At 47.4% G+C, this 13,988-nt stretch overlaps 1 protein-coding gene across 3 annotated transcripts in view; it reads left to right on the top strand.

The window, feature by feature from the left end:
* LOC115136632 (RNA-binding protein Musashi homolog 2-like) overlaps window positions 1-13,988 on the top strand; it is a 401,963-nt gene that overhangs the window by 293,650 nt on the left and 94,325 nt on the right. For all 3 annotated transcript variants that reach the window (XM_065024349.1, XM_065024348.1, XM_065024347.1), the window contains exons 9-10: window positions 1,107-1,221; window positions 8,399-8,473. In XM_065024349.1, the coding sequence (XP_064880421.1) occupies window positions 1,107-1,221; window positions 8,399-8,473 (190 nt within the window). The remainder of the gene's footprint in view (window positions 1-1,106; window positions 1,222-8,398; window positions 8,474-13,988) is intronic.

Below are 13,988 nucleotides of genomic sequence, written 5' to 3'. Positions count from 1 at the left end.
ATTTGGGTCAAACGTTTCGGGTAGCCTTCCACAAGCTTCCCACAATAAGTTGGGTGATTTTTGGCCCATTCCTCCTGACAGAGCTGGTGTAACTGAGTCAGGTTTGTAGGCCTCCTTGCTCGCACATGCTCTTTCAGTTCTGCCCACAAATGTTCTATAGGATGGGGGTCAGAGCTTTGTGATGGCCACTCCAATACCTTGACTTTGCTGTCCTTAAGCCATTTTACCACAACTTTGGAAGTATACTTGGGGTCATTGTCCATTTGGAAGACCCATTTGCGACCAAGCTTTAACTTCCTGACTGATGTCTTGAGATTTTGCTTCAATATATCCACATAATTTTCCGTTCTCATGATGCCATCTATTTTGTGACATACACCAGTCCCTCCTGCAGCAAAGCACCCCCACAATATGATGCTGCCACCCCCGTGCTTCAAGGTTGGGATTGTGATCTTCGGCTCCTTCCTGAGCGGTATGACGGCTGCGTGGTCCCATGGTGTTTATACTTGCGTACTATTGTTTGTACAGATGAACGTGGTACCTTCAGGCATTTGGAAATTGCTCCCAAGGATGAACCAGACTTGTGGAGGTCTACATTTTTTTTTATTGGCAGTCTTGGCTGATTTCTTTTGATTTTCAAATGATGTCAAGCAAAGAGGCACAGAGTTTGAAGGTAGGCCTTGTAATACATCCACAGGTACACCTCAAAATGATTCAAATGATCAATTAGCCTATCAGAAGCTTCTAAATCCATGACATAATTTTATGGAATTTTCCAAGCTGTTTAAAGGCACAGTCAACTTAGTGTATGTAAACTTCTGACCCACTGGAATTGTAACACAGTGAATTATAAGTTAAATAATCTGTCTGTAAACAATTGTTGGAAACATTACTTGTGTCATGCACAAAGTAGATGTCCTAACCGACTTGCCAAAACTATAGTTTGTTAACAAGAAATTTGTGGTAAGGTTGAAAAACAAATTTGAATGTCTCCAATCTGAGTGTATGTAAACTTCTGACTTCAACTAAATGTATTGTCTATGCTCATCCTGTGTACTGTGAGAGTCCCTGTCATTGATGTGCATCTGGTTGTGTACTGTCCACAGGTAGAATGCAAGAAGGCTCAGCCCAAGGAGGTGATGTTCCCTCCAGGTACGCGAGGCAGGGCCAGGGGCCTGCCCTACACCATGGATGCCTTCATGCTGGGGATGGGCATGCTGAGTGAGTACACTTGGATTGGTGTAAGACATCTTTTCTGATAGAATGGGGCCCTACGGTAATATTGACAAAACACAATATGGCAATTAGCAAATGTAGCCCACTAACATTTCCAAAGTGACCGTTTCCAAGACTTTGACATTAGCATGATTTCTAATGCTCTGGCAGGACTGACACTGACTAACTGTGTCTCCCTCCAACTCTGACATGTCCTCTCACACTGTCTGATACCAACACCAACTCTGATACCAATCCTAATTCTGATTCTGATGTGCTAGTGATTTCTGCCTGACATTGAGACTGTCAGACACTTACTATGTAAAGGAATGTAACTAAAAGGACATGCTCCCCAAATCACTATGAAGGATTAAGAAGGCAAAGGGAAATACAGTCAAATGGCTCGTACAAGTTCGCTGCCGCTTACAAACATCTGCTAGACTAGAGCTCTTTCAAGGGAATGCTGGGACTCTTCCGTCACCCCCCCCCCCCCCCCCACTACGACACAAAGACCCCCTCCCTCACAGCAGTTCACAAAGCATGTTCCCCCATTTTCTGTAGATTTGACATGGAAAAGATAGGAAACAAGGATTTTGTGAAGGCTCCCCCACCCTGCTCTACCCCCTCCCTTCCAGCTCCCTTCTCCCTATCTTCTCAGAGCTTCAGCCCAGTGTTAGTGACAAGAGATAATTACTGTTAGATTGATCGTCTGCTCAAAGTAACTGAAGCAAATAAATCGTTTGATGCTGGGTGCTGAATCAGAATGACGGCTAATGGAAGCTGCAGGATAGGTCGCCCTGCCCGTAATTTGGCTTGATGAAGCATCCTCATAGGGGCTTGCGTGAAATATTCTATTGATATTCAGACAGTCTCATTACCACACCCACTGCCCCAAACACCCCACCCACCACCCCAAACCCCCATTCTCCCAGCCCCCAAATTCATCCAAGCAGAGCTATGGATTACAGAAGTAAATGAAGAGGAAAATTGAAGTAATGTTAAATTATGAATTTATGATTTCATCTGGCAGACCAAGATTGCTGAATAATAGGGTATGGATATCACATGATTTCATCTGTTGGGGGGATGAGAGGAGAGGAGGGCTTGTCTCCTACTATAGTTCATCTTCATCAACATCATTCATTCTCCAACTTCACCACCACAAACCTCTAGCTTCTGTTCTAACTCAGCCTGGTTGGTTTGACAGAGTTGTGTCAAGTTGCTCTACCGGTGGCAGTGTCAATGCCCTGTCAACAGACATGTTTTAGGACAGGGTTCTCCAACCCTGTTCCTCCAACTCTAATTTAGTACACCTGATTGTAATAATTATGATCATAAATTGAATCAGATTAGTTCTAATTGGGGTTGGAGTGAAAACCTACAGGAGGGTAGCTCTCCAGGAACAGGGTTGAAGAGAAAACCTACAGGAGGGTAGCTCTCCAGGAACAGGGTTGAAGAGAAAACCTACAAGAGGGTAGCTCTCCAGGAACAGGGTTGAAGAGAAAACCTACAGGAGGGTAGCTCTCCAGGAACAGGGTTGGAGTGAAAACCTACAGGAGGGTAGCTCTTCAGGAACAGGGTTGAAGAGAAACCTACAATAGGGTAGCTCTCCAGGAACAGGGTTGAAGAGAAAACCTACAAGAGGGTAGCTCTCCAGGAACAGAGTTGAAGAGAAAACCTACAAGAGGGTAGCTCTCCAGGACCAGGGTTGGAGGGAAAAACTACAGGAGGGTAGCTCTCCAGGAACAGGGTTGGAGGGAAAACCTACAGGAGGGTAGCTCTCCAGGAACAGGGTTGGAGGGAAAACCTACAGGAGGGTAGCTCTCCAGGAACAGGGTTGGAGGGAAAACCTACAGGAGGGTAGCTCTCCAGGAACAGGGTTGAAGAGAAACCGACAAGAGGGTAGCTCTCCAGGAACAGGGTTGGAGGGAAAACCTACAGGAGGGTAGCTCTACAGGAACAGGGTTGAAGAGAAACCTACAAGAGGGTAGCTCTCCAGGAACAGGGTTGGAGGGAAAACCTACAGGAGGGTAGCTCTCCAGGAACAGGGTTGAAGAGAAACCTACAAGAGGGTAGCTCTCCAGGAACAGGGTTGAAGAGAAACCTACAAGAGGGTAGCTCTCCAGGAACAGGGTTGAAGAGAAACCTACAAGAGGGTAGCTCTCCAGGAACAGGGTTGAAGAGAAACCTACAGGAGGGTAGCTCTCCAGGAACAGGGTTGAAGAGAAACCTACAAGAGGGTAGCTCTCCAGGAACAGGGTTGGAGGGAAAACCTACAGGAGGGTAGCTCTCCAGGAACAGGGTTGAAGAGAAACCTACAAGAGGGTAGCTCTCCAGGAACAGGGTTGGAGGGAAAACCTACAGGAGGGTAGCTCTACAGGAACAGGGTTGAAGAGAAACCTACAAGAGGGTAACTCTACAGGAACAGGGTTGAAGAGCCCTGTTTTAGACTAATATGAAGACACTCCACAACAATCTGGTGAACTTATTCAGATTTATCAACTTGGCAAAATGTGGAGCGAATGGAAAAAGTGCATAGAAGAGGAGAGGAGGAGAGAAGTGTGAGTAGCAGTAAAGGAAAGGATGGAGACAGAGGGAGTATGAACTGAACTGCCAAGTTCTCTTCGACACTTGTTATCTAAATGAAATTGGAAAAGCAGGACAGCGAAACATTCTGTTCGCTAATTTGCATACAAAAATCAACAAGGCTTATTATTTAAGGAACCCTAATTCCTTACGTGCCTAAATCTCATTAACCCCCCCCCTTCTGTTCACTTCTTTGTTTACTACACCTAATCGAGCCATTTATCTTTATTGCGTTAGAGCCTGAATGTATGTTTGCTGAAATGAATGCACATTTAAAGCCCTGCGCAGAGTGCGGCTTTACCAGATGCATAATTGGTTTTAAAGTGAATCTGAACTGTTGAGCCATAAAATAGGTGCATTAGTATGCATATTAATACATGGGCCCTGAGGCTCTGAGGCAGCCACTGGGGCCAGATACAGTGACAGCCTTTATTTACTGAGGTATATACAGAGAGTTATGGAGGACAGGAGAGGAGAGACTGAGGAGAGGAGCCCACGCCAGAACAATTGTCAGACGAATCACTTCCTATCTGCTGTGTGTGTGTGTGTGTGCGTTCATGCATGCCGGCACACGGTCTTATAGGCCACTGCCTACTCCACGCATCGTCTCGACAGCCAGACCACCCCCCTCCTCTCCTCTCCTGTTTCCATGTCTCCATCCCCTCATGTTGAGCCCCTTGTCTGGATGTCTTTGTCTAGCCTAGCTCCGCCTCCTGGAGGAAAGCAGAAGCACGCGGTGATCGTCTCACCTGCTACTGTTAGGCAGGGCGACACAAACACGCACGCACGCACGCACGCACGCACGCACGCACGCACACACACACACACACACACACACACACACACACACACACACACACACACACACACACACACACACACACACACACACACACACACACACACACTCTCTTCTCATATCAGCCCAACTCTATTGTTGCGCAAAGAGCTTGTTCGACCACCGGAAAAAATGTCTGATACAGGCTCTTATGTCTCACAGTTTATCATTGTTGGTTTCCAATTTATACAACAAGGATGTGATGACTGAGGAGTAAATGTGTGTTAATTTAAAGGGCGGAGCATCTGTGTGTGTTTGTTTGATTATGCAGGCCTGTCTTGCTGTGTTCTAGGTCATTCATTTGGCTGTGTAATTCATAATTAGCCTATCATATGCAGACAGCAGAGCTGAGTTGGAGAGAATTAAAGTGTGTGTGAGTGAATGTGTTAATGTGTACATCTGTATGTCTCTAGAGACAATGGAATATGACTAAGCGGGTGCGTGAGTGCTTGCAAATGTGTGTGTTAATGCCGGTGTCTGTGTTCATGCAGACAACAGCAAGCACTGATAGACTTAGTTAAGTACAAACCTTGAGGCTGCATGACAGTTACCGGCTGACATAATTTCATGACCGCCATAGCCCTAGATGGGCTGTTATTTGTTCTGCTGACGAGGCATGGCTACCCCCAACGCGCGCATGTGCACACACACACACACACACTCAAACCTCAAAGCTCTGGCTTTTCTCTGTGTTAATCACCCACTGTCAATAGAGCCCCACCAAACACACACACACACACACTATCACTCTTTTTCCGCAACCTCTTTAAAGGGAGGACGCTTAAAAATAATAATAATAATGTATGAGCATGGCCTTATTTCTATTACAGCATATTGCATGACTGTCATTCATATTCCATTCACCCTGTTCAATGTAACATTGATAGGTTTAGGCTACTACGTGATACTCAAATGTTCCTTATACCCGCCATGAGGTTTCTACAACCTAGCCTATGAATGAAAGTTTATAACCTAGGTGCACGCACACAGGTCGAGAGACAAAATGGAGGTGATGAACAGTGACACATTCAATACAGCTTTGCACACTCTTGCCTGCATCTAGCTGATATAGGGTAGAATCATTAGTCCAACAGTTGCAAACAAGAGTTTCTATTGGACAAATTCAAATATGTTCATCTCCGTTTAAGAAAAGTTTTTAATAGAATCAGTGGAATGAATACACCCATGATCACACGTAAACACAGTTCACCTTTTCACATCTATGCGCTCTCCTCCTCTCACTTTTTCCCTTTGCTTGTGACTTCAACGCACAACACATCAGCTGTGTGTGACCAGGTGAAACTAACTTTCCAAACCATATCATAACAGCTACACACAGCCTACATCGTTGTCCCCATATTAGTTAAATTAACATCATGGTCAATATAGCTAATAGGACAAACGTTAGTAAACTCACTACAATCATGCAGTAACGTTACAGCGTATAGTCAGTAAGCAGTTTACACCAAAAGCTTACCTTGACTTGGAAGAGTTCCAGTGTTGTGTTGGATAGTCATAGCCAGCTAGCTAACATAGCATTCCTCTGTTTGAGCCAGGTGTTTGAGTAGACTAAACTAGCTAGCTGCATTTGCTAGCTAAGTAAGTGAAAGTGAAAATGACAAAATGTGCAGTACCATTAAAAAGTTTGGACACACCGACTCATTCCAGGGTTTTTCTTTATTTTTACTATACTCTACATTGTAGAATAATAGTGAAGACATCAAAACTATGAAATAACACATATGGAATCATGTAGTAAACAAAAAAAGTGTTAAACAAATAGATTCTTCAAAGTAGCCACTCTTTGCTTTGATGACAGCTTTGCACATTCTTGGAGTTCTCTCAACCAGCTTCACCTGGAATGCTTTTCCAACAGTCTTGAAGAATTTCCTTCAAAGAAGCTTTATAGCCGCCTTTAAATATCCTCACAAAAAAAAGAAATGGAACACGTTCAGTATTTAAATGTATAGATGTTGTCAGAAGCTCACTATGATCAGTAAGTGCCAATTTCATAGAGTCCAGTATCTCTCTGGGCCAGTGAGAAAGAAACCAGGTCTGGGATGGAGGAAATGAGGCCACTCAGCTTGGGCTGTTTGAACAATATCTTCATTATAAATTGTATCAAGTCCAATGTGTGTCAGAACCTCATAGTAACCACTACATTGCATTTACCTCCAAGACTCTCTCTTTCTGTGTCTCTCCCTCTCTCTCTCTCTCTCTCTCTCTCTCTCTCTCTCTCTCTCTCTCACACAAACATATACAAATGCACAAAATGTGAAAGTAAACTGCTGTTGTTGTTTGTGAGCAGTGATAGGGCTCTGTAAGCAGGATCTAAACAACAGCTTCACGTGTCTAATGAGACCCAGTTGGACTGTGACAGCTCCTGTCTCCAATCTGGCAACCGTACAAGAGCAGCATGTGTTGAGTCCCATCCCACTTTATTTCCCTCTCATCTTGCATCGTGACCAGGATGTGCTCCAACGGATCCAGCATGGCAAACACTGCCCATGTGTTTTTACCCCTTTTTCTCCACAATTTCCTGGTATCCAGTTGGCAGTTACAGTCTTGTCCCATCGCTGCAACTCCCGTATGGACTCAGGAGATGTGAAGGTCGAGAGCCGTGCGTCCTCCGAAACACAACCCAGCTAAGTCGCACTGCTTCTTGACACAAAACCCGCTTAACCTGGAAGACAGCCACGACAATGTGTCGGAGGAAACACCGTACAGCTGGCGTGCATTGCGCCCGGCCCTCCACAGGAGTCACTAGTGCACAATGGGACAGGAACTTCCCTGCTGGCCACGTCCTCCCCTAACCCGGCCGACGCTGGGCCAATTGTATGCCGCCCCATAGATCTCCCGGTCGTGGCCGACTTCGACAGAGCCTGAACTCGAACCAGGATCTCTAGTAGCACAGCTAGCACTGCGAAGTAGTGCCTTAGACCACTTCGCCACTCGGGAGGCTGATGTGGTGTTTTTTTAACACACGCACACGCACACACACACACACACACACACACACACACACACACACACACACACACACACACACACACACACACACACACACACACACACACACACATACCCTTGAAACAGTTACGGCCCTATCGGAAGCTATGAAATAAGAGACTGGGGGAGCTTAAGGAGCACTTCTGCCTCAGCGAGGATGGCACAATTTAACAGATTGCAAGTATATTCCCAAATAGCAGACTCAGTTTCTTTTTTGACACTTTTGGAGTGACTTTTTACAATCTCTCAATCATATTTCCCCTCGCCTGTTCCGTCTGTGGTATCTCTGCGGGTATTAGCGCCCGCCGCGCACCGCGGTAGCCTCACACCTCAGAAAGACCCTGCGTCTCTCTAATCCATAATGTCCTTGCACAAATCTCATCCACTCATTGTCTTGCAGCACCGTGTCGTTCATGATCGATTAGCCGGGGCTCTAAAAGAAAGGTTATCCATCAATAACAGTGTAGAGGGGACAAAAAACCTGGACAGATCCAGACACCCTGTTGCCATATAACCCTGGGAGCCTGCGGGGGGACGAGGGGACATCTGGGAGGAGGAGGCTGGAGAGCATGACAGGCTGAGACTGGGACACTTCTGATGCTCATCAGCTAAAACTGAGCCTCATGACTCACATGCTATCTAGTGTCAGCAGCAGGGTTGTGTGTGTGTGTGTGGTGTGTGTGTCTAAAGTGATGGGAGGCCAAGATGGTTTAACACAACTCCTGATTGTCCTCTCTCTTGCCCCCCTAGGTTACCCAAACATTGTAGCAACGTATGGCCGTGGATACACTGGTTTTGCCCCGAGCTACAGCTACCAATTCCCTGGTAAGTTCCATCTTGTTAGTCACTGTGTGCTTCTCTGCCTGCCTGCTGGGGTGGGGTAATGGACCCCCTGTTGGCTCACACACAGACCCCACTCCCTGCCTCCCTCCTCACACACACACACACACACACACACACACACACACACACACACACACAAAAAATCAAATCTCACACACACGCAGTGTTCTCTGTCTGATCTCAGCTGTGTTCCTGAGGATGATTATGTGATGTTGTAATGCCATGTCACTCTCTGTAACCCAATGGCTTCAGTAAGGGATGAATTCCTTCCTGGCACCCACTCACCGCATCATCACTCTGCCAACTATTATAAAGTGGAAAAATCCAATCCGCCAAATGTGATTAGATAAGGTAACATTATGCAGTTATTTCACTATTCACTTCCCTCTAAAGGTCTCTACAATGGGAAATGTCAGGGTTGAGCCTAAAATGTGCCAACAGCACTTGACGGTGATCCACTGTTCAGGCTTGATTTCATGCCTTATTTCAACATGTTATGAGTGGCCTGTGTCCTCTCTGCCGCTTGATATCACTATACCCAGATTGGCATGGGAGAGAGTGACTGTCACCATGTTAGGGACTGCCATGGCGAGATGGTCCACCATTATCCAGCCTGCAGGGAATTTATATACACATATACAGGAGGGGAACAAGCAGTGTTTCAATGGGGAGTTGTTTTTCTTGTGGATGGTCAATTTAATAGTTGAAACCTATCTTTCTAATAGGAGTCAGGTAATGTTTGTTTAGATACAGTATGATACACCAGTGTACTCTACTAATGATGACGTGGGATCTTTGGCGATTTAACTTCAATTGTCTGAAATGTTACATTTTGATTGTGGTCTGTAGCTGTTGATCTTGTGGCCTTAGCCCCATGCTCATACGAAGATGCAAGAACCCACTGCATCTGTGAGCAATGTCAATCGTCTGTGGAGTGTGGAGTGGAGAACATCAGTACAGTACATTTACATTTAAGTCATTTAGCAGACGCTCTTATCCAGAGCGACTTACAAATTGGTGCATTCACCTTATGACATCCAGTGGAACAGTAGTGCATCTAAATCTTTTAAGGGGGGGATTACTTTATCCTATCCTAGGTATTCCTTAAAGAGGTGGGGTTTCAGGTGTCTCCGGAAGGTGGTGATTGACTCCGCTGTCCTGGCGTCGTGAGGGAGTTTGTTCCACCATTTGGGGGCCAGAGCAGCGAACAGTTTTGACTGGGCTGAGCGGGAACTGTACTTCCTCAGTGGTAGGGAGGCGAGCAGGCCAGAGGTGGATGAACGCAGTGCCCTTGTTTGGGTGTAGGGCCTGATCAGAGCCTGGAGGTACTGAGGTGCCGTTCCCCTCACAGCTCCGTAGGCAAGCACCATGGTCTTGTAGCGGATGCGAGCTTCAACTGGAAGCCAGTGGAGGGAGCGGAGGAGCGGGGTGACGTGAGAGAACTTGGGAAGGTTGAACACCAGACGGGCTGCGGCGTTCTGGATGAGTTGTAGGGTTTAATGGCACAGGCAGGGAGCCCAGCCAACAGCGAGTTGCAGTAATCCAGACGGGAGATGACAAGTGCCTGGATTAGGACCTGCGCCGCTTCCTGTGTGAGGCAGGGTCGTACTCTGCGGATGTTGTAGAGCATGAACCTACAGGAACGGGCCACCGCCTTGATGTTAGTTGAGAACGACAGGGTGTTGTCCAGGATCACGCCAAGGTTCTTAGCGCTCTGGGAGGAGGACACAATGGAGTTGTCAACCGTGATGGCGAGATCATGGAACGGGCAGTCCTTCCCGGGAGGAAGAGCAGCTCCGTCTTGCCGAGGTTCAGCTTGAGGTGGTGATCCGTCATCCACACTGATATGTCTGCCAGACATGCAGAGATGCGATTCGCCACCTGGTCATCAGAAGGGGGAAAGGAGAAGATTAATTGTGTGTCGTCTGCATAGCAATGATAGGAGAGACCATGTGAGGTTATGACAGAGCCAAGTGACTTGGTGTATAGCGAGAATAGGAGAGGGCCTAGAACAGAGCCCTGGGGGACACCAGTGGTGAGAGCACGTGGTGTGGAGACGGATTCTCGCCACGCCACCTGGTAGGAGCGACCTGTCAGGTAGGACGCAATCCAAGCGTGGGCCGCGCCGGAGATGCCCAACTCGGAGAGGGTGGAGAGGAGGATCTGATGGTTCACAGTATCGAAGGCAGCCGATAGGTCTAGAAGGATGAGAGCAGAGGAGAGAGAGTTAGCTTTAGCAGTGCGGAGCGCCTCCGTGATACAGAGAAGAGCAGTCTCAGTTGAATGACTAGTCTTGAAACCTGACTGATTTGGATCAAGAAGGTCATTCTGAGAGAGATAGCGGGAGAGCTGGCCAAGGACGGCACGTTCAAGAGTTTTGGAGAGAAAAGAAAGAAGGGATACTGGTCTGTAGTTGTTGACATCGGAGGGATCGAGTGTAGGTTTTTTCAGAAGGGGGTGCAACTCTCGCTCTCTTGAAGACGGAAGGGACGTAGCCAGCGGTCAGGGATGAGTTGATGAGCGAGGTGAGGTAAGGGAGAAGGTCTCCGGAAATGGTCTGGAGAAGAGAGGAGGGGATAGGGTCAAGCGGGCAGGTTGTTGGGCGGCCGGCCGTCACAAGACGCGAGATTTCATCTGGAGAGAGAGGGGAGAAAGAGGTCAGAGCACAGGGTAGGGCAGTGTGAGCAGAACCAGCGGTGTCGTTTGACTTAGCAAACGAGGATCGGATGTCGTCGACCTTCTTTTCAAAATGGTTGACGAAGTCATCTGCAGAGAGGGAGGAGGGGGGAGGGGAGGAGGATTCAGGAGGGAGGAGAAGGTTGCAAAGAGCTTCCTAGGGTTAGAGGCAGATGCTTGGAATTTAGAGTGGTAGAAAGTGGCTTTAGCAGCAGAGAGAGAAGAGGAAAATGTAGAGAGGAGGGAGTGAAAGGATGTCAGGTCCGCAGGGAGGCGAGTTTTCCTCCATTTCCTTTCGGCTGCCCGGAGCCCTGTTCTGTGAGCTCGCAATGAGTCGTCGAGCCACGGAGCGGGAGGGGAGGACCGAGCCGGCCTGGAGGATAGGGGACATAGAGAGTCAAAGGATGCAGAAAGGGAGGAGAGGAGGGTTGAGGAGGCAGAATCAAGAGATAGGTTGGAGAAGGTTTGAGCATAGGGAAGAGATGATAGGATGGAAGAGGAGAGAGTAGCGGGGGAGAGAGAGCGAAGGTTGGGACGGCGCGATACCATCCGAGTAGGGGCAGTGTGGGAAGTGTTGGATGAGAGCGAGAGGGAAAAGGATACAAGGTAGTGGTCGGAGACTTGGAGGGGAGTTGCAATGAGGTTAGTGGAAGAACAGCATCTAGTAAAGATGAGGTCGAGCGTATTTCCTGCCTTGTGAGTAGGGGGGAGGTGAGAGGGTGAGGTCAAAAGAGGAGAGGAGTGGAAAGAAGGAGGCAGAGAGGAATGAGTCAAAGGTAGACGTGGGGAGGTTAAAGTCGCCCAGAACTGTGAGAGGTGAGCCGTCCTCAGGAAAGGAGCTTATCAAGGCATCAAGCTCATTGATGAACTCTCCGAGGGAACCTGGAGGGCAATAAATGATAAGGATGTTAAGCTTGAAAGGGCTGGTAACTGTGACAGCATGGAATTCAAAGGAGGCGATAGACAGATGGGTAAGGGGAGAAAGAGAGAATGACCACTTGGGAGAGATGAGGATCCCGGTGCCACCACCCCGCTGGCCAGAAGCTCTCGGGGTGTGCGAGAACACGTGGGCAGACGAAGAGAGAGCAGTAGGAGTAGCAGTGTTGTCTGTGGTGATCCATGTTTCCGTCAGTGCCAAGAAGTCGAGGGACTGGAGGGAGGCATAGGCTGAGATGAACTCTGCCTTGTTGGCCGCAGATCGGCAGTTCCAGAGGCTACCGGAGACCTGGAACTCCACGTGGGTCGTGCGCGCTGGGACCACCAGATTAGGGTGGCCGCGGCCACGCGGTGTGGAGCGTTTGTATGGTCTGTGCAGAGAGAACAGGGATAGACAGACACATAGTTGACAGGCTACACAAGAGGCTACGCTAATGCAAAGGAGATTGGAATGACAAGTGGACTACACGTCTCGAGTGAAAGTTAAGCTTACGTAGCAAGAATCTTTATTGACTAAAATGATTAAAATGATACAGTACTGCTGAAGTAGGCTAGCTGGCAGAGGCTGCGTTGTTGACTATGTAGGCTAGCTGGCAGTGTCTGCGTTGTTGACACTACACTAATCAAGTCGTTCCGTTGAGTGTAATAGTTTCTACTGTGCTGCTATTCGGGGCTAGCTGGCTAGCTAGCAGTGTTGATTACGTTACGTTGCGTTAAAAGAACGACAATAGCTGGCTAGCTAACCTAGGAAATCGCTCTAGACTACACAATTATCTTTGATACAAAGACGGCTATGTAGCTAGCTATGTAGCTAGCTACGATCAAACAAATCAAGCCGTTGTACTGTAATGAAATTAAATGAAAAATGTGATACTACCTGTGGAGCGAAGCGAAATGCGACCGGATTGTTGAGTGCAGAAGTTCTGTTCGGTAGACGTTGGCTAGCTGTTGGCTAGCTAGCAGAGTCTCCTACGTTAAGGACGACAAATAGCTGGCTAGCTAACCTCGTAAATTAAGATAATCACTCTAAAACTACACACTCTAAACTACACAATTATCTTGGATACGAAGACAGCAAAGACAACAATGTAGCTAGCTAACACTACACTAATCAAGTCGTTCAGTTGAGTGTAATAGTTGTGCTGCTAATCGGTAGACGGTGGACTAGCTAACGGTGGACGTTAGCTAGCTGGCTAGCTGCAGGGCAGTGTAGACTGCGTTAGGACGACGAAATACGATAATTACGCAATTATCTATGATACAAAGACGGCTATGTAGCTAGCTAAGAAGAAATTGCTAAGATTAGACAAATCAAACCGTTGTACTATTATGAAATGTAATGAAATGTAATACTACCTGCGGACCGAGTGCAGATGCGACCGCTCGCTCCAACCCGGAAGTTGTCAAATTTTACGCAGCGTAAATATAACCAATTTTCAAGTATTGCAGCAGGTTGTTGTCTCTATAATCACAGCATCGCAGTGTACTCTTCAGCGGCAGTGTGAATGCGTGTCAAACGGAGTCGCAAACACCCGAGTTCAGACGGAATGTTACCGAAACAGATGAATAAATGAATGGAGGGAATGAATAATGAATGGGTGTAAATTGGCGAGGTGCTGGTGAAATCATCCAGCACTGTGACTGTACCAGGGGAAAGGGATTGAAACAGGGGTGTCAAACTCATTTTTCCCCAGGGTCTGTATTTGGTCTTCAACAAGGTCTGGAGGGCCGCATTGAAAATTGGTTATATTTACGCTGCGTAAAATTTGAAACAAAATCCTATCTTTTGGGGAATTTTCAATGCTTTTTGACTGTCTAGCTGTCTAGCCCTACCTGCCCTCCTCCTTCCCTCTCTCCTCCCTCTCCTTCCTCCTTCTCTCCTCTC

This window comes from Oncorhynchus nerka, linkage group LG11 (genome assembly GCF_034236695.1).
Source record: "Oncorhynchus nerka isolate Pitt River linkage group LG11, Oner_Uvic_2.0, whole genome shotgun sequence".
NCBI classification, from domain to species: Eukaryota; Metazoa; Chordata; class Actinopteri; order Salmoniformes; family Salmonidae; genus Oncorhynchus; species Oncorhynchus nerka.
Note: the sequence above shows the minus strand (reverse complement) of the source record. Positions and strands in the feature narration are given on the sequence as shown.